The 24,354-nt window shown below is 35.3% G+C and overlaps 1 protein-coding gene across 13 annotated transcripts in view; it reads left to right on the top strand.

Moving 5' to 3' along the window:
- TNRC6C (trinucleotide repeat containing adaptor 6C) overlaps nucleotides 1-22,454 on the top strand; it is a 233,329-nt gene extending 210,875 nt beyond the window's left edge. For 10 of the 13 annotated variants that reach the window (XM_074225070.1, XM_074225069.1, XM_074225062.1 and 7 more), the window contains 7 exons: nucleotides 2,136-2,327; nucleotides 4,815-4,958; nucleotides 14,402-14,518; nucleotides 16,740-16,934; nucleotides 17,842-17,912; nucleotides 19,569-19,708; nucleotides 20,820-22,454. In XM_074225070.1, the coding sequence (XP_074081171.1) occupies nucleotides 2,136-2,327; nucleotides 4,815-4,958; nucleotides 14,402-14,518; nucleotides 16,740-16,934; nucleotides 17,842-17,912; nucleotides 19,569-19,708; nucleotides 20,820-21,180 (1,220 nt within the window). In that variant the 3' untranslated portion in view covers nucleotides 21,181-22,454. The remainder of the gene's footprint in view (nucleotides 1-2,135; nucleotides 2,328-4,814; nucleotides 4,959-14,401; nucleotides 14,519-16,739; nucleotides 16,935-17,841; nucleotides 17,913-19,568; nucleotides 19,709-20,819) is intronic. The other 3 variants (XM_074225068.1, XM_074225073.1, XM_074225071.1) reach the window with 1 other exon arrangement.
- The last annotated feature ends 1,900 nt before the right edge of the window (nucleotides 22,455-24,354 follow it).

Here is a 24,354-nt window from a genome sequence, read left to right as displayed (position 1 = left end):
TTTTCCAAACATTTTCATCCCTCCCCAAATACCTTCCCCCTACCATCTCAGCTGAAAACCTGAAAAAACAATTTAAAGCCATACATCTAGAGATTCCTCCTCATCTTATATCACTCAAAAGCCTGCCATTTTCTCCTATACCTCTGAGAGGAAGCCTTTCTCCTTGCCAGAACAGCACCTCTTCATGCACAAATAATCTCATTCCATCCCATCTTCTCCAACAGATTTCCTCTTCCATCTTCATTCTTTCACTTTATCTTAGTCTCTCCTTATCTACTTTCTGCTTCCTTGCCACTCATAAACATGCTCATGTCACCCTGTCCTCAGAAAACTTTCACATGATCCATCTATCCCATATCTCTCTTCCCTTTTGTAACCAGAGACCTTAAGAATATTTGCAATAGATGTCTTCACTTGCTTTCTTTCTAATACTGTCTTCTTAACTCTTCAAACTGGCAAGTCCTCATCCTATTTGACCTCTCTGCAACCTTTGACATTGTCTATTACTCCTTTTTATTTTGATAATATTTTCTTGAGGTTTCATGGCACTGCTTTTTTTCTAATCCTTCTACCTATCTAACTAATCCTCAGTCTCTTTTACTGTATCCTGATCTAAATCATACTCAGTTAAGGTAGGTTTCCTCTAAGACTCTTTCCTGGGCATTCTTTTTTCCTCCCTCTATATTATTTCACTTGGTGAGTGCTCATCAATTCCCTGAATTCAATTCTTATATCTGTGCTAAAGACTCCCATATCTGCATATCCCTTATAATCTCTCAGCTGACCTACAAATGTGCATTTTCAGCTGCCTCTTTGGTATTTCAAATTGAATATCTTGTAGATATCTTATTTATCATGTCCAAAACTGTCTTATTCTCTTTACCCCAAAACTGTCCCCTCTTTTGAATTTCCCTATTATCAAGACCTACCAACATCTTTCCAGACAACTGACCAAGATGTCAACCTCAGCTCTTCATTCTCAACATCCATAATCAATCAGTTTCTAGATCTTGTTAATATTACCTTTGTTAACATATTTCCTAGATGCCTCCTCTCTTCTAACTCTACCATTTCACTTCATACCTGAACAACAGCAGTAGCCTCTCCACACTATATAGTACATTCTCCACTCAGCTGTCAAATTGATCTTCCTAAACTTCAGGTCTGACTATATCACCTCTACTCCATTCAATAAACTCAATTGGATTAAACATTTATAAAGCATCTACTATTTACCAGGCATTGTACTAAGCACTTTACAAATATCTCATTTGATACCCTGTGAGGTAGGTATTAATATTTTCTCATTTATAGTTAACCAAAAGTAAGGTAGACAGAGGTTAAGTGACTTGCCCAGGAAGCATTCAAGCCCAGATAGGAGTTCAGGTCCTCCCAACCCAAGGTCCCATACACACTTTATCACTACCCATGACTCATTGGTATATCCAAGATCAAATATAAACTCCTCTGTTCACCACATGTTCTGTGATCCAGGGATCCTGGCCTTCTTGTTATTTCTTCTATCAAACAACTTCATGCATTTCTACTGAATGTCCCCATGCCTAAAAGTCTCTCCTTCCTCAATTCCACCTCCTAGATTTCCTTATATTCTTCAAGTTCCAGTTCAAAGCCCAACTTTTTTTTTAGATTTTTTTTTTGCAAGGCAATGGGGTTAAGTGGCTTGCCCAAGGCCACACAGCTAGGTAATTGTTAAGTATCTGAGGCCAGATTTGAACTCAGGTACTCCTGACTCCAGGGCCGGTGCTCTATCCACTGTACCACCTAGCCACTCCCTCCCAACTTCTTTAAGAAATAGTTCTTGATTTTCCCTAATGCTAGTGGCTTGATAATCTCCAACTTATCCTTTTTTTATATTTATAACTGTTTATATGTTGATTTATTTGTTAAACTGTGAATTTGAGTTCTAGTACTACCTTTTCTCCTTTCTTAGTATCCTCTACTCTTAGCACAGTACTTGGTATATAGTATTAGCTTAATAAATGCTTATTGGCTTAACTTTACAGTAATTAAATATCATAATTACTAAAAAACAAAATTCTAAGTCATGAACCTCAGTATAGGTTTACCACTTGCATAACATGTTTTATTTACTTCTTCTCTTTTTCTCACTACAGGTGCTATCCCTGGAGGTTTAAACATTGGGCCTCCGGGTAAGTCCTCCATTGATGACTCTTATGGCCGGTATGATTTAATCCAAAACAGCGAATCACCAGCCAGCCCTCCTGTAGCCGTTCCCCACAGCTGGTCACGTGCCAAATCTGATAATGATAAAATCTCAAATGGTTCCAGCATTAACTGGCCACCAGGTAAAGTAATAGTTTTTCTATAATTCACACTGGTAGGGCCTAATAAGAGGGAATATAAAGTTGGAATTAGGGAAGGCCTATATTCAGGTCCTACCTCTGACACATACTAATTTGATTTTATGGACAAATCACAGCCCCTTAATACCCTATGTCATAGCCCTTGGGCCCCATGTAGCTACAAACCTTACTGTGCTTGAATCAGATTAAAAATATAATTGGGAAATGTTTAACAAAATAAAGAAAAATACAATACAATGTAAATAATATTAATTTAAGATTTTCTAAGTCAGTATGGGCAGACAAGGATTTTGTTTCTGTTTGAGTTTGACAACCCTACCCCAGGTAACTATAAATTATAGATTTAATTGCCTGTCTACATCAGTGAAAAGAGATGTAATACCAAGAACCCTCTATCAATTAAATCACAGGTCTAAACCGAAAAAAGGAAAAAAGTTCAGAGGAAATTGTTTAGAACAGAGAAATCAAGTACTGAAATGTTTTAAATTTTGTAGGCATTGGCATTCTATTAGCTCTTTAAGAATTTCTTTTAGATTCTGAGAAATTCGTGGGAATTTCTTTTCTGCAATTTGAACCTATGGGTGTTATTTTTCCTTTTGGATTAATAATAAAATAATAAGTAAGAGGCAATATATCAAACATCATTGAGAAAAATATAAACAAAATTAATGAAAATGTATGTTCTGTCCACTGTTCTTAAGGTAATATCTGTGAAATAAATTCTAGGTATTTTCATGAGTTATGATTCATGAGTTGATTGGATGACTCTGAAATATTGCAAAAATCTAGAGTAGTCACTATGAAAGATTGCTTTGGTTAAAATATATGGGACAAATTATGGCAACAAAAAGAGTAAAACATAGCAGAAGACTAGAAAGTAATTTTATAGAAATTAAATTTATGGTTTATGAATACTGTATTCATCAGAAAAAGAATTAAAGGGAAGTATCTTTAACAGCTATAACTGGGGGAAATTTTTTTTGCACTGAGGCTTAAAAGTGACATCAAAGCTAAAATAGATCATTTTAGTTACATAAAATGAAAGAATTTTTGCAAAAATCCACTCAGCGAAGAAGAGAAGCTGTCAAGTTTCTTAAATCTGATATCCAAGGAGCAGCTAGGTTGCACAGTGGATAGAGCATCAGCCCTGGAATCAGGAGGACCTGAGTTCAAATCCAACACTTAATAATTACCTAGTTGTGTCAAGTTACTTAAACCCATTGCCTTGCAGAAAAAAATCTGACATCCAAGATTTTGGGGAAACGGGTCATTCCCCATTTAGGGGATACTAAGAAAGGGAAAAGATCAAGTAATCAAATTATATGAATACAGTTTTCTAAAGAAAAATTATATTCAACGATCATATGTAAATATGTTCCAAATCACTAATGATTTGAAAAATTAAATTAAAAAACAGGTGTCACTTCATACCATGAAAGTGGCAAAGATGACAGAGGAATGTTATTGTAATGGCAATGGAAAATTAGGCCAAACTATGGGTGAAACTCAGAATTGTCTTGCAGCCATTCTGGAAAACAATGTGCAGTAATTTCAAGAAAAGTCACTGAACTTTATATATCCTTTGACTCAGTGATACAGTGACTAAAATGGATACTTAAATAGTAATTGTGATCTGTAATTTGATATGTAAAATCATGTTTTTTGACATTCCTTGGTTATGCCAATTGAATTGTATCATGTAAAATGTGGGCTCGAGGAATGCATAACAAAATATCAGTAACCAGGGCAGCTAGGTAGCATAGTGGATAAAGCACCGGCCCTAGAGTCAGGAGTACCTGGGTTCAAATCCAGTCTCAGACACTTAATAATTACCTAGCTGTGTGGCCTTGGGCAAGCCACTTAACCCCGTTTGCCTTGCAAAAACTTAAAAAAAAAAAAATCAGTAACCCCACAAGAAGACATATGAGGTTTCCCAAAGGGGAGGGGGGTCAATCAAATTCTCATTCTGTTCATAATCTATTTTGGTAGCAGAAACTTAGAAACAAAATTTTCTTATTGATTGGAAGATTAGTGGAATACTATCGTGAGGGATATGAGGAATTCAGAAAAACATGAACAGATTTGAATAAAGAAAAAATAGTAAAAAATCAAAACAGTGATTTATGCAGTGATTACAATAATGTAAATAAAAGTTAATTCTAATGACTAATCTTAATCCCCAAGAACAAATGATAGAATACATCTTCCTTCTCTGTGAAGACATGGGTGACTGTAGATTCAGACTGGAATGTGCTATCATGCTTAGAGGCTTGATGGTTTCCTTTAATCTTTTTTCTTTTTTTTCTATAAGAGTGTGTTCAGTGCAGAGAATGACTGTGGCATACAAAGAAAAGTTATCCATGCAACTTTTTAAAAAAAACTTTGGCAGGATCAAAATATTCAAAGTCATGTTGAAAAGTAATGACATTACTAGATTACACAGATTCTTACTTTGGTTGTCATAAACAGAATTTCATCCTGGAGTGCCATGGAAAGGACTTCAGAATATTGACCCTGAGAATGATCCTGATGTCACTCCGGGAAGTGTCCCCACTGGACCTACAATTAATACAACAATACAGGATGTTAATCGTTATCTTCTCAAAAGTGGAGGTAGGGGGGAAAAACACAATGTTTTTATCCCTATTCCTAGAAAATTCACAGTCTTAGAAGTCTTTTAAAGGATAATAATGGTGTTTGAGTTAGTTCTGAGGCAGGGGTGGGGAACATGCAGCCTGCCATCGTATAAGACCTATGAAATCATTTGGTCTGGCACTGCCTAGGCAACCACAGGCAGGACTTGAAATTCAATAAATCTAGGAACTTTTTTAGGACTGAATTAATTAAATGTTCGATCAAATATATAGCAGGTTAATTTAAGTTTCAGTTTTGGCAGAAAAAAAGGTTCCCCACCCCTGTTCTAAGGGTAAGTAATCATGTAAAAAAATGTTATACTTTAATATAGTTTTTTTATTGTCTTGCATAGTATGACATGGTATTTATCATTAATCTGCACAGAGTGCTGATGATGAAAGTAGAGATCGCAGAGATATTATTTTGCATCTTTTTTGTATTTGTGTCAATAAGACAATTATTTTAACCATATTGTAGTATTATTAACATACTTCTTATTACAATTTTTATTTAAAGTTTTCTACTCAGGAATTAAGAATTGTTACAGTAAATTATAAATATCATTTCTATACATTTTCAAGGTTTAATTTTACCAGATTTTACAGAAATAGTTTTATTTAAAAACTGACCTCCAAAGTATCCACTGTAAGTTATCTATAGCAATTTGACAGTGCCAAATTTGGCATAATCACAGTTGGGCTCCTTTTATAAGTTGTCTCACTATGCAATCAAAAAAGAAATGAGTCATAGAATTGAAGAATATAAACATTGAGTATCATTGGGTGTTATTGGAAGTCATAGCTTGATTTCCTTTAAGGCACAGAATGCTCTACCTTCAGCTTACTAATTGTATGAAAAGAATAGTTTTCATTACATTGAATGCATTTATAAGTAGGAGTTTAGCTTGTTAATTGTTATCTGTACTTTGATATGTAAAATCATGTCTTTTGGCATTCCTTGGTAATGCCAACTGAATTGGATCATGTAAAATGTGAGCTCAAGGAACACATAACAAAATATCTATCAGTTAAGTAACCCCACAAGAAGACATAGGGGATTTCCTATGGGGGGTCAATCAAATTCTCATTCTGTTCATTATCTATTTTTGATGACTTTAATAAGTCCTAAAGATTTGTTCATCAAGTCTATAAAAAAGGGATAAATTTCAGTAGAGACAAGTTCAAAGTGGTGTTCTTAAGATTTAAATAAAACTTTTCTACTGACTAGATACAAAGGCAAAAATGAAATAGTTCATGCCCTCCAGGAGCTTACATTCTCTCAGAAGAGATCCTTTTTATTTGTATCCAAAACAAACACAAAGTAATTTTGGAAGTATTCCAAACTAACAATTGAAAAGTTTCATAGAGAAGGCAACGCTAAAACTATGTTTTTAACAAACAAGAAATTCTAAAGAGGGTAAGGAGGCCAAGTAGTGAAAAGTCATAGGGAGAGAAACTAGAGTGTCCAGTAAGCAACAGCAAAAATATATGCTGTAGAATGTGGGAAGGGGAATAATATACCATGATGCTGGAAATGCAGGTTACAGTTTGACTTTGAAGGGCTTAAATGCCAAGCAGATGAGCTAAAGCTGAGCCTTGAGCTGATCCTGGAGCCTTTGGAGGTTGAGGAGGAGAGTGACATGGTTAGACCTGTGCTTTAAGAAAGGGTAATTTGTGGAGGGTAATTTGGAAAGAGGGAAGAGAATTGGGTTAGGAAGATCAATAGGAGGTTATTGCAGTAGTCTAAGCCTGAAGTGATGGCCTGAGATGTTGTGGAGGTAAACATGCCAAGATTTGGTAGCTAGTTGGATTTAGGGGAAAGAGAAAAATAAATCAGATTAATGCTAAGGTTAAGAACCTAGGCAACTAAATGATTGTTGGTGCCCTAAAAAGAAATAGGATAGGGGTGGCTAGGTGGCACAGTGGATAAATCACCAGTCCTGGAGTCAGGAGTACCTGGGTTCAAATCCGGTCTCAGACACTTAATAATTACCTAGCTGTGTGGCCTTGGGCAAGCCATTTAACCCCAATTTGCCTTGCAAAAAAAAACCTAAAAGAAAAAAAAGATAGGATACTTTGGAATGATGATGATAATGTTTGTCCTTTGTTCTAGAAGATCATGACAGGGAGGTGATGTCTTGACAAGCAAGTAAACTGGATTTGAGTGAGGGGATGCTATACTAAGTCACCAGTCTCACTTCTCCTCCAATGCCATCTGGGTCCAGTGACTAGATATGAATCAGGACGACTAGAGATGGCCCTGGAGTTAAGAAATGGAGTATTGTTAGGGGTAGAACTGACTCCAGCCCCCTATTGGATCAAGTTTGTTGTTGGAAAGAAATGAAACACTCATGAATCCAATTAATTAAAAAAAATAGCTAAGCTGTAGTCTAGAAAAGATTACACCAAGTAGTTTTTAGTTTCACCTTTAATGAAATGAGGCCTTCCTTTGCTTTCTTATAGAAACGCCTCTGGACTGTTGGCTACTTCTATGATCTCAGGCACCCACTAACTTTGAGAGGCTTGGACTCTATGTGAATGAGACTTTTTATTCCTTTAAGTGACCAGAAAGTTGAAACAAGAGAGGCAGGGACTAGTCAGAGCCTGGGAGGGAGCAGTGGTGGAAAATAGGTCTACCTTATATTGTAGGGAAAAGCTTTTAAGGATTTTACTAGACAGTCCTCCTTGCTTGGACAATCCTAAGAAAAAAAAGAAAAAAAATTAAATTTACAGACACCACCATACCCCTAAAGAAGATACCATAGTGAGAAAGGAAAAATACATTAAGGAGAACAAAGGTCAAAGATTTTGAACTTTTCCTCCTCCTCTTAAAAGAACCAAATCTCAGGATTCAACAGTCTAGTCTGTGTTATAGGTCATACCAAATCTTTGATGTTCACAATGGATTTCTTAATGAAAGGTGTTGACAGTGAACCAGAGCAGCATAAGGAACATCAGGGTCTCGATACAGATGATATGACATAAAACATAGGCAGAGATTTTTTTTCTCTTGGTGTAAGGGTGGTAACAATAAGCAAGAATAACTTCATGACACTGGAATCACAGCACAGATACTTAATAAATACTTCTTCATCACATAACAAAGTAAACATAACATAACATAACATTGTAAAATGGCTCAGAGGTCATTAGCCTCTTGCAAGACATGCATCACAAGATCTAAGCTGATACCAGGGCTGTCTGTGTAATGCTTCCTACTCAATATTCTCTGATCCACCAACTAAAACTTCTCCCTTCTTAGAGTCCCTATCAGGGGGCTAATAACAAAATTTTGCCTCTTTAGAAGTCTCTGCTGAAGCTCTGCCTTCTGTAAAGACTCTCCTCACCTTCACTAAGGGACTTGAGATTGCAATCAAGTGAGATAAGTTTCTTCCAAACATGAACCTCACAGGATCATAAGGATACAGGGGGAGATACTGTTGATTAACCTACTTTAGATCTTCTAGGACTGAGGCCTGTTCTGTACCCCACTCAAAATTCACTATGATTCAGTAAATGAAGTCTGTCAGGATATACAAATAGGTAATGTGAGTTCTCCAGAATCCAAAATGTACGATAAACTTCCTGCATTTCTTTTTGGATTGTGGAGAAGCCAATATCAGTAATTTATTCAGCACTGTGTCCAGAATCAATGAAGTTCTTCTCAACTTTTATTCCCAAGAATTTTACTGAATGGATTGTATTCTGGATTTTCTCAGGTTTAATTTCCCACCCCTTGTCCTTTCCATTCATGGTTTCCTAAAACCATGGTTTCATATGACCTGAGCATTAAGTCATCAGTGTAGCAATTTACTCTAAAGCTTTCAGAAAGAGATACCTCCTTCAGGTTTCTGTCCACCAGACTGTGGCAATAAAAGAGCAAGTTCAGACAGTGAAGCTATACTAGACTCTTTCCCAAACTGTTCCTAACAGTCTCAACCACAAAACCAGAGAAAAGGCACTGATAAAATTGGTAACCACACACCACTCACCGAGGGCTACCTGAGGTCAGTTACAAGCACAACACCCTTGTTTAGTTGTCTACAACCCACTGGAAGCTGTCCCAGCCAGGGGATTGTTAAGGAGGGGTAGTATATAGTGCTCTGACCTCTTTTATCTCCATCATTAGAAATGAAACATCTATCACCATTCTCTTCTTCCCAGAGGCCTTTTGTTGTCTTTTGACCCTATCTAGTTTAGGAACCTAATAGCATATATTCAGGATCTGCTATGTGCTATAGGACAACCAAATGGTGCAGAGGATAGAGCACTGGACCTGGAGTTGGGAAGACTCATCTTCATGAGTTCAAATCCATTCTCAGACATTTGCTAGTTATGTGATCCTGAGTAAGTAACTTAATTTTGCCTCAGTTTTCTCATTTATAAAATAAGCTAGAAAAAGAAATGGCAAACCACCCCAATATCTCTGCCAAGAAAATCTCAAAATGGTATCACAGCAACTAGCACATAACTGAACAACAACACTATATACCTACTGAAAGAGCTTGTGTAGATACTGACTTCAAAGAGCTCATTATGTCCTTTCTCACAATAGACTCCAGATTAGCCACCACAACTATGACCCACTTAATAACTAAGAATACACTAGCAGAAAAAAATGCTTTTTTGATAGCCAACAAGTTTATTATAAGTTAAAAATATACTATTACATGAAAAATCAGCAAAGATAAATATAAAAAATTGTTCTGTAGGTACCAAGAAGTATATCTTCTATTCTCTACATTTAAAAGGTCTTTAAAAAAAGGTCTTTTATATGTATGTGTATATGTGTATGTGTGTGTGTGTTTGTGTATGTGTATACTATACACACACACACACATATATATATATATATATATATATATATATTATCTACCTTTGTTAGCCACACAATTAAAAGGATATAGAAAATCAGGATCCAAAGAAATAGGAAAATTAAAGAGAAGGGAAAGGGGGCATTTAAAAACAGCTTAGAAAAAATGAGGTTTTAATTTGAAGAAATCTAATATGTTATGACTTTTTATGTAAAGAAACTGGTTATTCTCCATTTCATAAAGGCCTAAATAAAAAAAGAATTAAAAGCAGGAACTAAAAGGAAAAATGGAGTAATGAATAGAGCCAGCTTTGGAACCAAGAAAACTTGGGTTCATGTCCTGCCTCTAACACAAACTAGTTATATGACTCTGGTCAAGTCACTTAACCTCTCAGTTCTCTTGGCACCTCTCAGAGACTACAAGTATAAGAGAAGGTTCATTAAGTAGATTTACATAAGTAGAAGGAGTTTCTTCAGATTTAAGTTTCTGTACCAGTGAAATCACAGGTACAATCCCTATCTATCTTTATCCTTAACATACATATTATCCATCATTATAAGAAAGCAGTGGTATGACAAAACAAGAAAGATAATAAAGCCACTGTCCATAGAATTATTTTTTTAAAAGACTAAAAAAGTAATCCATCTTGGAATCCAACCCAAAAGACAAGAATAAGGCTTTCCTTTAACCCTTTCAGCTTTCTGTAACTAGGTCCAAAGCCTTATGTTAGAAAATATATGGAAAGTTATTTTATAATTGATAAATGATGTTATTTATGCTGAATTGATACTGTTTCTCCTTTTATTCTTTAATAAACAACAAAATAAAATGTTATTTATAATAAGCATGAGTTAGCAAAGAAGTGATTGGAAATGTAATTTAATTTCTTTATTAAATTTTGTTGCATAAGATAGTGGAATTAAGTTCTATTGACATTAATATGTTAACTACTAATTGCATATGAAACAGATTTAGCAAACAGTGTTTTTGAGGGGGAAAAAAACTGGAAAAGTCTCCTCAGTGAACTTTGTGTTGAAAATCAGGGCAATTTGTCATGGTGGAAAATGAATTATCAGCAAAAGCAACAAAGAGCCCTGAGGATCCATTTTCAGCAAATTTGGAGGGAAAGGGAATTTTCTAGAGACCTACTGAGATCATATGATATTTGTTTCTTCTGGTACCAGTTACAATCTGGGTATGAAATGAAGTTGGTCATTCTGATAAAAAAAAATGAAAGGGCTGGCTAAAGAAATATCTTCCCATTCTTTGACTTCTCAAGGAGAATTAAATGTACTTTGAAAGAATGAATGAAATTCTTCAAGAAAAATAATGATAAAATCTGGAATAAAAAGGGGTAGAATAATGGGAAACCCCCCCAAAAAAAGATACAGTGATGGAGCTGAATAATTTATTCTGTTTATCCCATAAGGAATGAAACAATAGGGTCAGCTAGGTGACATAGTGGATAGAGCACTGACCTTGAAAAGGAAGAGAGAGAGAGAGAGAGAGAGAGAGAGAGAGAGAGATCTGATTTCACCAGTGAAGTACTTTTCTTCTACTCCTTCCACCATTATATATTGCCAACTCTCTAAGACCTTAATAAATTTTATTAGGACTTCATATTAAGACCTAATAAATTTTAGAAAGTTGCTGTAGCCAAGGAATTTTATCATCTTGCAGCTAAGCTTATTTCACATTTCTCTTTCATGTTTTCTCCATTCCAACAAAATTGTTACACTTTTGGTTCCCTATCTTAACTTTGTATTTCTACCTCCCATGCTTTTGTGCATACTCTTTGATCCCTGCCTCTTAGAACCCCTTGATTCCTCCAAAACTCAGGTATCACTTCCTCTTGGAATCCTGTCCTCCTAGCTGTTAGTGATGTAGTCCACCTGAAATTATCACATAAGTACTATCTATTTACATGATGTACTCTGACCCCTTACTCTCTATAGAATATAAACTCCTCTAAAGGAAAAGACAACGCTTTTGTATTTATGTCCCATTTCTATGCACATAGAAGGGTTTTCATAAAAAAACTACTGTATTGGATGGGTTTAACTTAGATTGGTTATGGGATGCAACATTCAGGTCCAACAGCAAGTCTGTCTATCTTAGTATTGTAGGAAAATACAGCTTTTAAAATTTCAAGGTCGCTTCCATGGTCATAATGAGATATCAAAAATAGAACTTAATAGGGAATTCAAATTCAAAAATTATTGATTAGATTAAAAAGGGATAGTGGATTAAGTTTATCACATTAAAAAAAATAGGTTCCTCTGGAAATCCACTAGAATTGGGAATAATGGTAGAGAGAACTTTTGCATGAGGATCAGTGGAAGTAAAAACAAAATCATCATGTACAACAGCTTATGAGAGACTGCAGTCAGGAGAAATTGAATTTTGACCTCAGCAGACAATCACAAAGGTTGGCAGAGGCAAAATATAATAATGATAGGAGACTTCAGCTATCAAAACATCTGATGGATCTCTTTTGTTTTCCTAAAAGCAGAACAGCTGAGAAATTGGATTTATTCTGATAATAATTTTATTCTTCAAAAGGAAATATTCTTCTCATCCTGATTCTGATTAATAAGGAAGAACTGACTGTCAAAGTAAGGATTACAAGGAATTCATCAAACTTGGGAAGAAACTTGTCATGATGAACAGGAAAAGGAACACCTAAGCATATGAATTTAAAAGAAAAGAGGAAATGGAATCCCATTCACAGGGCCTCTTTCAGAACCTTATCACCTCATACCTGAACTCTCAGAGATATTTCTAAATGGTTTTTCTATGACCAGGCTATACCTCTGTTCAGAAACTTTCAGTAGCCCAGTACCCTGGGGAAGTCATTTAACCTTTCTATTACCTGAGTTTCCTCATCTGTAAAATTGGGATCATAATAGCAACTATTTCATGGGGTGGTTATGAGGATAAATATATAATATATAAATATATATAACATATATTTATTCATATATAATGTATAAACTATTTTGCAAACCTTAAATAATTATATAAAACACTGGTGATGCTGATAATGATAAGTCTGTTAATTATGGAGCAAGAGTTCCAGAGGGTACAGTGAAAGGTACAGGCAAATCTGTGGACTTGTAAGGGTGGAGTTAAACATGGACAGAAGTTACAGAAAAGATAGCAGGGGATTGCTTGGCAAAGTTTGTTCCTTAGTCCTTGAGGGATCACTGTCACTGAGAAGAGGAGAATAAGAGGGGTATGCCAACAGGAGAATGCAAAAGGTCCACTGATGTCCAGAGTTGATTAGAATATTCAGTGTTACGTCTCTAGATCCAAGGTTTTTTATTTTTTATATGAGTCATGGACCCCTTGAAAATTGGGTGAAACCTATAGAATCCTTTTCAGAATGATTTTTAATTAAATTTTTTAAATTATTAATTATAATATGATAGTTTTATTTCACACCTTCCTACTAAATAGTACTATCTTTTCTATTCCCATCTATTTCTTTCTATTGGCCCTCAGCTCAGTTTCTCCCCATTACTCACCAAATAAAATATAAGTTCTTTAGCTAGACTCTCAAGGCCCTCCAAAATTTGACCATAACCTATACTTACCTCCTTCATGAATACCACTCCCTTTCATTCACTTTATTTTATAATTAAACTGTAACACTTGAAGTATTTTGCATGTGCCCTTATCCTTTTGAGAGAAGTATAAAATATAAATTATTTGATTCTGGGTTGAGAAATTAAGGCTACTTAAAAACAATCAAAGATGACTGTCAAATGCTTACATGTAACATAAGAAACTGTTACAGACTTATATAAAACTTTTCAGTCTTCTCTTGAATCTCTTACTCCATGTGTGCTTCATTGTGATACTTAATAGTAAAAATGAAAAAAACTCATAAGGTTGTCTCCTTTTATCAAAGATTAGGATAAGCAAGGAAAAAAAGACCTACCCTATTTCCTACAGGCTAATTAAATCACAAAAACATAGTTCAAAACAAAATGCAAATACCAGTGTGCTAAGTAGCTGGAATTATTAGGCCCACAATAAGCAAAAGCACAGCTTTCATAATTCGCATAATATATTTTGACAGTGGAACAGATTGCCAGTTAATGCTTTCCTTTGTTACTGAAAAGAAGTAAGGATCAAAACTATCTAAATCCTAGAAAAAATATAAATGTTTTGAAAGGAAAAGTCAGGAAATGAAAATAGTATTTTGTAATAGAAATTTAATAGGAAAAACTATTGTCTTTATTTTGTGAAGTTTTATGTATGTGATATGAAAAAAATGGATTTATGAGTAGTTTTTCAATCTGCCTTATTTCAGAGTTATAAAATTCTAATGGTCTTTGCCTCAAAATTTAAACTCAAGAAAAGTTAGAAATCCTTGTTGTAAATTGTCTGCTAAGGACAGACTTCTGGGTGGAAGGAATATAGAACTCAATTTAAAGAATGTCCCTGAGACTGCCCCCAATTGAATTCAGACCATCTACCAAAAAGAGGCAAGTTCCAGGGAAGTTCTTTTCCTAGTTTATATTCCCACCTGCTGAATATAGGCTGGTTGACACAGCAAACATTTGACCCAGCCTTCTTAGTTGCTTCTTTGCTGGTTCTGCAGGGTCATCCCCAACATCATCTCAGAATGCCACGCTGCCTTCATCGAGTGCCTGGCCTCTTAGTGCCTCTGGCTACAGTAGCTCTTTCAGCAGCATTGCATCTGCACCTAGTGTTACAGGTATGAAAATGGTCTTTCTCCTTTTATTTAGCATTTTTGTACCTCCTGAATAAAAATCTTCAAAGGCCTCTCAGGTAGGTCCTTTTGATCTTTATACTGATTCCCTGAGTAGATGTGACTTTAAAATTAGTACCCATGTAGGGTATAACTGATTATAACTCTTCTAAGAAAACATTTCTTCAAAAAAAAGTAGTATGCCACTTAAATCAAAGAAAAATTATATTAGTTAGCAAATCCCTATGTTTGCTCTCAGCACCAAAAGTGAAATACCTTTTCTGTTATTTCAACATTTACTAAAATACTTCCATCTTACTTTAAAATCCAAATTTTAAAAAAATACCTTTTAGTGAGAATTTGTCAAGATGAAGAGTTTTAAGTCAAGAAAATGGAAAATAATCAGTAGCTACAAAGGACTTAAAATTTGAACATTTTATATAGCAATCAGATAGAAGAGTGAACAGAGTTCTAGGACTGAAGGCAGGATATCTGAGGTCAAATCTAGCATCAGACACTTCCTAGCTTTATGACCCTGGGCAAGTCATTTAACATTTGTCTGCCTCATTTTCCTCAGCTATAAAATGGGGATAACAGCATCTGCCTCCACAAATTATTGTGAGGGTTAAATGAGATATTTGTAAGGTGTTTATACTTATCCCCTTTACCCTTCCTCTGTAGTCAAATTTAATAGATAGATAGATATAACTCCTTCTGGGTAGTGGGGAGAGAATGCTATGGTTTTTGTCCAAAATTTCCCTGTTTCCAGTTGAACCTTATCTTTTTTGAAAGGGGGAAAGAAACAAATGTTTTTTCATACCAGTCATGCAGTAAAGAATAGTTAAATTTAAGCAGCTAGATATTAGTGAATAGATTGCTACTGCTGCAGTTGGAAAGTTTTGAATTCAAGTTCTGCCCCAGATACTCTGTGACTTAACTTCTCTCATCCTCAGTTTCTCCTTCTGTAAAATGGAGATAATAATTGCACCTACCTCTCAGGGATATTCTGAGGAATCAGTAAAATATGTAAAGTGCTTTGTAAACCTTTAAAGAATTTTGTACATTTTAGCTATACTGTTTTTATAATAGAAAATATCATCTGATTTTTTTATTTGATCTAATAACATTTAATAAATTTTTAAAGAATTCACAAAATAGGGGCGGCTAGGTGGCATAGTGGATAAAGCACTGGCCTTGGAGTCAGGAGTACCTGGGTTCAAATCCGGTCTCAGACACTTAATAATTACCTAGCTGTGTGGCCTTGGGCAAGCCACTTAACCCCATTTGCCTTGCCAAAAACCTAAAAAAAAAAATCACAAAATATCTACTTTTTAAAATAATACTATAATTTAATAAATCCATATATTTTGTATGTCTTCCTGTTGGAACAGCTTTTTTTCTCAATTTTTGTTCTATATTTTTCCATATTTGTTCATTGAGTGAAGAAGGCAGTATTATTGGATAAATTTACTGTGTGTGTGTATATATGTGTTCTTTTATATGAATACAGTATAGTGTGAAGAAAGAATAAATGATAATACTGGCAACCACTTGTTATTGTTTTCTGTTTCTCTTCCATTCTAGAGTTGAACCATTCCAACAGGAGAGGTTTTATAATGGTCCCTGTGGTGATCTTAATTAAAAGTTATCTCACATTTACAATTTTTATGTCCTAAGATAACTAATATTAGGTTTTTTAAAGATGGCTTTTTTTGTATCATAATGTTATTAAAAGCATTTTAAATATGTGACTTAAATAAATTGCAGATTATGGCCCACGGGATATTGCCTTAAAGGTAACTGATAAATTTTTGAAATATACCAGGCAAAGAAATTTCTTTCCACCTTGATTAATTGGATGCATGTTAGCAGAAATTGAACCACCTGATGATTTTCATGATAGTAAATTATAGTTGGTTGGGCAATTCAGCAAACTGATAAATTTAGCAATTGTAGTTTTCCTAGGTACAGTAGGCACCATATTGCTTATGATTGCCTGCAAACAGAAATTAAAATGAGAGTATTCCTAATGATGTTTAACTTAAGGCTGTTTTACAAAATACTACATTTATTTATTATAATAATCCTTTATTTCAAAGCTCCAGGATTTGGCATAATTAATGAAATATCTTAATGGTTTTCACCAAATCAGAACAAGTTTTTAGCATTTAAAAATTATATATTATTCATGTGTATATATGCAAGTTTTATGTCTCTAATTTTATAGGTAAACTGTCAGACATTAAATCTACATGGTCCTCCGGCCCAGTTTCTCACACACAAGCCTCCCTGTCTCATGAACTGTGGAAGGTACCCAGAAACACTACTGCACCTACTAGACCTCCTCCAGGCTTAACAAACACCAAGCCTTCATCTACCTGGGGTACCAGTCCTCTTGGCTGGACCAGCTCTTACTCCTCTGGTAATGCCATGATTCTTGGTTTATAACAGTGGGAAGCATGTTAGTGCTCATTTACTAATGTGGTTCTTAGAAGTAGGATATTTCAGGGGCAGCTAGGTGGCACAGTGGATAGAGCACTGGCCCTCGACTCAGGAGTACCTGAGTTCAAATCCAGCCTCAGACACTTAATAATTACCTAGCTGTGTGACCTTGGGCAAGCCACTTAACCCCATTGCCTAGCCAAAAAAAAAAAAAAGAAGTAGGATATTTCAGCATCCTTTCAAAGAGCATTGTAACCTTTTTCTGTCCTTTTCATCATAGTCTCTATAATGCATTTTTGTGAAGATTCTACAACATCTACTCTTGGACCCCAAACCAATTCAAAGATTACAGGTTTTAGGAAACCACTTCAAAGTCACAAGCTATATCTCAGAGAGCCCCCAAAACCATCCTGAGATTTAGAAGCCATGGGTTAGAGGGGCCACCAGCATAATAGATATACCTAGAGGTATCCAGCTTGTGCCACCCTTAACTCTCTTATTAACTTTATGAGAATAGTCACAAAAAGACCACTATTGTATAATCAAGCAAATACGTTTTCCGTTAGCTTCTTGCTGTATATTTATAACATGCTATAAAGATATCAATAAAGTACTGCATACCCAACTTTACAGGACAGTCTTTTAAATACAAGACAATGAAGCAGAAATCATTTGTGTATATAGGTAGAAAACAAATTGCTTAAAAGGTTTGGGGCTTTTGTTTTTAATTTTGTATTTCTCTGGGGACTTGGAAGATTTCTCTTTTAAGCATGGCCTGTGTGCCATAAATTATGGGTAAAACTAGAAACCAGAGTAAAAAATGACCGATTGACTTCCTTTCTAACAATGTTTTCCATTGTGGGGTGGGGGTGGGGGTCACTGTGCAGGTTCTGCCTGGAGCACTGACAGTTCAGGAAGAACAAGCAGCTGGCTGGTCCTCCGTAACCTCACGCCCCAGGTAGGCAGAATGCATGATGGATGGCAGCACAGGAGCATCAGTGAGTGTTCTACTGCTGAGTAGGGCTGGCCTGCTAGTCCTCTATGCAATATAGACTCTCAAGGTTGAAATCAGAAAGGAGTTTGGCTGGTAGACATCTGTGAATTTTTTCCTGTTTTTAAAAAATTTTTTAAAGAGAGAGGCTAAACCTGAATTTAAGTTTTGCCTCTGACTTATACTGACTGTGTGACCCAGTTCAAGTCATTGCTCCAGCCAGCTCTTTAAGATTAGAAGTTGCAGGGGCAGCTAGGTGGTGCAGTGGATAAAGCACCGGCCCTGGAGTCAGGAGTACCTGGGTTCAAATCCGGTCTCAGACACTTGATAATTACCTAGCTGTGTGGCCTTGGGCAAGCCACTTAACCCCATTGCCTTGCAAAAAAAAAAAAGATTAGAAGTTGCAGAGAAAGTTTTGACTTTCTCTAGTAGAGGAAGCTTCCTCATCTACAGGTTCCTTATGCCAATGAAATCATGAATCTTAAATTTTTTTTAAATTTTGGGGGTGGTTTAATCTCTGCTACTGGAGAGGCCAAGGCTGGTGAATTGCTTGAGCTTGATAGTTCTGAGTTGCAGTAGGCTAACATGGATTGGGTATCACCACTAATTCTAATATCATTATGGTATTAGGAATAGGGGGTTGCCAAACTGCCTAAGGAGGCAATCTGATTGGAAGTGGAGCAGGTCAGATTGCATGCTGACCATGCTGAGCCCATGAGTGTCTGTTTTAGTTCTAACCTGGGTGAGATAGGCTGAGTCTCCCAAAAAAAAAATTTTTTTTTAAAGACCAATTTATCAATGCTACTCAAAAGATATTGAGTCCTCACTTAATAATACTTCAGTCAGGTTAACTAATCTTTTAGAGTAAAGTTGTCAGCTGAATTCATTAATTATATCTCTCTGGCATCATGGAATTTCCTAATCATGTGGTCACCTACCTAGTTTTCTCTTGTATTCAGTATGTAACTCAGGCAATGTAATAATGCTATTAGGTACTCTGAAGTATAAATTTGACTAAGGACTTTTTCTAAACAAGCCTAAATAGAGAAAAATAAACATTGAATTTTTTTTCTTGGTTTAGGTTTAAATCCCATCTCTGTCACTTGATAATCTGATTTTGGACAAGTATCTTACCCTTCCCTGTGCCTCTATTTTCCCTTTCTACAAATTAGAAAGTTAAATGATCCATAATGTCTAGGTCTGGGTCCATGATCCTTTTTCTTTTTTCCGTGGTTAGTTTTAGTTAGTGAAATACAGAGAATATCACAATAGACAGTGGATCTTTTTTAGTGGATCACTTTTTAGGAAGTGTAATTGGAATTTATTTGTTCTGTTATATTCTAATTTCATATCATTTTATGAAGTTTTTGCTTAACTGTTTTTCTTTACAAGAGAGAGTTCTTTTGCTGATCTTTTTGTTCTGTATTTGTAAACAGAAATGTTCAGGTTAGTTGATGTTTGCAAAGTTCATAATAAATTTTTAAAGTTTAAAAGAAAATAAGAGAAGGTTCAGTGATGGGTGGGAGATTATTTGCAGAAATGACTGTGATATCAAATAAGTAATTACTTACAGAAAAAAATGACAGATAATAACAGAAAAATTGGTCTGTTTTCCTCAATTAGATTGATGGTTCTACACTGAGGACATTGTGTTTGCAACATGGTCCTCTAATTACATTCCACCTGAACCTGACTCAAGGAAATGCTGTGGTCCGCTATAGTTCCAAGGAAGAAGCTGCCAAAGCTCAAAAGTCTCTGCATATGTATGATTCTTCCCTAATTTCTTTGTGGGTGTGGAACATTATCAGTTTGGGTTTTTTTAACAGTATCAAGTGTAGTCTATACAGCATTGGGTTTTTTGGCACTCATTTGAGAAAAAGCTTCCTAAAGAAAGAATCTTGTCATTTCCATTCATAAATTTAAAATTAATCATTTCCTAACTTACTGAAATATTCTAATTGCCTTTACCAGTGCTACTTTTAACAGTATAAGCTTTGCTAATTAGGAAATGGGTGGACTTTCTTAAAGATAAATATTGAAGTGACCCTTATTTCAGTGTCATTAATTAGGGTCTGGAGTTTTGAATTGAGGTTAGAAAATGTTTTGTTCTTAAATGGCAAAGCACAGCATATAAATTATAACTTTACTAAATAGTCCCCTAGTCTGGTAGACTGAAAAAGTGTATGTATTTATTAAAGAAGAAAATTTACTATGGGAGAGGATATAACTGATAAAAAGAAAAAGATAAAATTGGAGAAAAAGAACAAATTCCATATGTATATATTGGTTTTGAGAATAGCAGAGATAAATTGCCAGAAAGATATATAAATATTGGCATATGGTATTGTACCATAATCCTTTGATTGCTGTTTTTCCCAGGAAAGAAAAATGCCAAGAATATATATAGTTGTTAAGTGGAAGGTAATGTGATGTAAGTAGAGAAAACATTAAATCCACTTGCAGAGAAGAGGCCAGAGTTTTAGTCTCAGTTTTATACAAATTATCTATGTGATCTTGGGCAAGCTACTTTCCCTTTCTGGTCCTCAGTTCCTTCATCTGTAAAAAGGAGTTAGACAAAATTATTTCTTCTGGCTCCAAAAATCTATGGTTCTGTTGCTGCTTAATTGAAAATCAAAATATTCCTTGAGAAATGAGGTGGTTGGGGCGCCTAGGTGGTGCAGTGGATAGAGCACTGGCCCTGGAGTCAGGAGTACCTGAGTTCAAATCCAGCCTCAGACACAGTAATTACCTAGCAGTGTGGCCTTGGGCAAGCCACTTAACCCCATTTGCCTTGCAAAAAACCTTAAAAAAAAAAAAAAAGAAAAATGAGGTGGTTGTCTCTTTACTTTATCCTGTGATTCTTATTTGTTCTAGGTGTGTCCTAGGAAACACTACCATACTGGCTGAGTTTGCTGGTGAAGAGGAAGTAAACCGTTTCTTAGCACAAGGCCAACCACTGCCACCCACCTCCAGTTGGCAGTCCAACACTGGAACCAATCAGACTCGTATGGGCTCTACAAGCAGCTCTCATGGATTGGTGCGAAATGATGCAGGCCACTGGAACACCCCATGTCTGGGAAGCAAAGGAAGCAGTGACCTGCTCTGGGGTGGAGTTCCTCAGTACTCCAGCAGCCTTTGGGGCCCTCCAAGCACCGATGATGGTAGAGTTATTGGAAGCCCTACACCTTTAAATACTCTGCTTCCTGGTGACCTTCTCAGTGGGGAGAGTATCTAGGAAAACAGATCAATTAAATGGAAATAACAATCATCAGCACTAAAGGAAAAAAGGATAACCCTTTCCAGTCCAGGGCTTCACAAAGATTCCAGCTTTAATAGATCAGACTGGCAGCCCTTTTTTAGTACCTCTGTCCAATATTGACTATGAAACTCTGCCAAAGTCCTTGTGAACTGTTATGAAAACAGTATGGGCTACCTTTGGTCAGTTTCACATGCTAATGACAGGTTGTTTTTTCCATGGCTTTTTGTTTTATGTTGTCTTATGTTTATATGGTATGTTTTGTGTTTTGTATTTTTATTTTTTTAAGTATAAAAGCTGCTTAGAATAGTTCTATCATGAAGGGCACTTTTCAGATTGTGGGCTGGAAAGGGTTATTTTATCAAGGTGGGGAGGGGGTGGGAGGGAGAAGTGAAAGCCTATTTAAAATGAGCCTGTGACTATTATGCACATTACCAGAGGCGGACCCAGTCATCAGAAGGACATAGAGCATGGTGATATCATTGGTACAGTAAAGTCATGCATCTGAATGATGACTCACGACTGTAAAGTACAGGTTAAATGGGGGAGGAGAGTTTCCTGTACTCTGCTCCCAGGGATCCGCCTATGCACATTTCCCTTGTTTGGTTACTTTTCCATGTCATTTTTTTAGACCCCCAAAATAGAAAAAGTTTAAAAAAAAAAACATATCAAACATGCAAATACTTGAATCCAGCAGGCCAATAATGAAATGTGAACACTTTCTAAGTCTAATTTTACACTTCCAGGTTGACATCAATATACAGAAACAGGCTCTAGGAAAAAATTTCTAACTTCATATACTATTGTGTGTGTTGGAACAGAATGTGTGTGTGTGTGCATGTGTGTGTGTGTGCACATATGTGTGTATGTGAGGAAAGTGTATGAATGATTTAACAATGTGGGGTTTTTTCCCTTTTACTCAGTATATGCTTTTTTTCCTCATTGGTCAAACGTTTAATTGTTGTTAGCTTCTAACTTTGCACTGAGTGTCAGCAACCCTTCCTGTAGCTAATCCTATATGTCTGAAAAAAATTAATAGGATGGGTCAGCGACAATTCATGTGTAAATGTTTACTCAAGGACTCTGTTGTTGCGTTTAAATTACATTGTGTATCTCTGGAGAATAATATGTATACCTACCTTTAGCAGCTTTTTATTGTGGACTAATGCAAGAAAATTATTACCGGAGTATTGCACCATTTTTCCATTCGGAATATAAAGATTTAAAAAAAAAAAAACTTTTTGAACTGTGGCCATAGATACTTGTAAAGAATGGATGGTTCCCTGCAAGCTGGAACAGAAACAAGCACTTGGGACATAGGTTTAGACTGCTTTTAGAGGAGCCAGTGGTTTGGCTCCCACCTGTTTACAGACCTTTTTTTCTCCTTCAAACTTTAAAATAAAATTTTAAAAGGAATAAAAAAAAAAAAGACTTCCATCGCTAAAGAAACCTATTTTCAGAATGAAGATATGCTACTTCAGAGCTCTGGGATTGAACAGTGTTGTTATATTATCCTTTCTTTGGCCATTGTTGTGTACTTTTTGTTATTTTTTTTCTTCCTCTTCGTCAAAGTGGCGAAAACTTTGTGGTCACTATCTTGCACATGGTGGAAGAGGTCTCAGGAAAGCCGGGTTTCCCGAGGAGCAACTCCACACCATTTCATGTATTTTTAAACCCAACTCCTAGCACTGAAGATATTATTAAAAAAACAACAACAACAAAAGAGACACAAAAAAATACCTAATCTAATGTGTAGCAGTTACATATTTACCAAATAATGGACTCAAAAGAAATAGATGTTTGAAGAGTGCTTTATATATTAAAAAAATTGCTTTATGTTTTAAAAATGATCAATGTTTTGATTGTTTTGAAAGGAAGAAAGACAATGGAATAGCATACTTTCAAGTATGTTTTTAAAAATATATATGAACATTGTGCTCCCTGCCTGCTTGGATCAGGAAACTTGTGCATTACATTTTTTTTAAATTAGCTTTTTAATGGTTTTATCAAAAAAAAAAAAAAGAGGGTCCTGAAAGATGGCAAATCAACAAAAGCTGGTTTTATAGAGGATCATGAACTATGCACAAACTGGGTTCAATACTTTTTTCCTCAAGTTTTAGTAGTGTATTTAGCTAAATAAAACTTCCTCAGAGTAATTGCATCTCATTGCCATTACATACATTATATATATTTGATCTATATAACTGAATATGTATATCAAATATATGGGTGTGTGCTTATATGCATACAGTTTTCCATGCTGAAGTCTAGCATTGAGTTGTAGAAAAAACAACTGATATTTTAAAATTGGGGATGGAAGTAAAAAAATCTGTGTTTAATTTTTGTCTTTTATTTTGCATTAAAGATGTCTGTAACTCTGAGATTTAAAACAAAGTTTGTGGCTTTTAATGTTTTTTCCTCATAGAATGTGATTGTTGAAGAACATGCACCGAAAGTTGCTTTCAAAAGTACGAAGCTTCATTGATACTTAATAAATTGCAATTTTTTCTTGGCTGTTCAAATAAATGTGACTTTTTTTTAAAGCAGAGAGTATAAAAAAAATTGTCACTTTATGTGTTGAAGTTAGTCATAGATTAGTTTTTAGAAATTTCCATCCTTTTTTTGTAACAACACACCTATGAAAATAAGTATAGCTGCTAGCTGTGGGATGTCCATTGTTTGTGGTCTGATTTATAGGATGACATTATTTTGCACTTAAATAAAAAGCTTAGCAATAGTTACTAATGGGAATAACAAATAATATTTCACCCATAAAAATCTAGCATTAGTATTTTCTCATAAATCTGTTTTAGTCAACAAGCTAATATTTCTTGTACAGTATCTAAGAATGGTGTCAGGTGTCTCCTTAGAACTACCATCAAACCATTGGCTCATTTTCACTAATAACCAAAAGACTTGTATCAGGAAGATCAACCTGATTAATTTAGAAGTTAACCTGAATAAAATTTAATTGACACCCCTTTTTTATCCATTTGATTTTTTCAGAATGGATATAAAATAACTATCTTGATTTTTACACACTCATAGTTGGAAGGAACTTCAGAGAATATAAAATACATCCTGATCTGACTAAGAAATCCCTAACAAGAAAGGACCACCAATGATGAAAGTTAAGAAAAACTTAGGTTGGAT

This window comes from Macrotis lagotis, chromosome 2 (assembly GCF_037893015.1).
Source record: "Macrotis lagotis isolate mMagLag1 chromosome 2, bilby.v1.9.chrom.fasta, whole genome shotgun sequence".
Taxonomy (NCBI): domain Eukaryota; kingdom Metazoa; phylum Chordata; class Mammalia; order Peramelemorphia; family Peramelidae; genus Macrotis; species Macrotis lagotis.
Note: the sequence above shows the minus strand (reverse complement) of the source record. Positions and strands in the feature narration are given on the sequence as shown.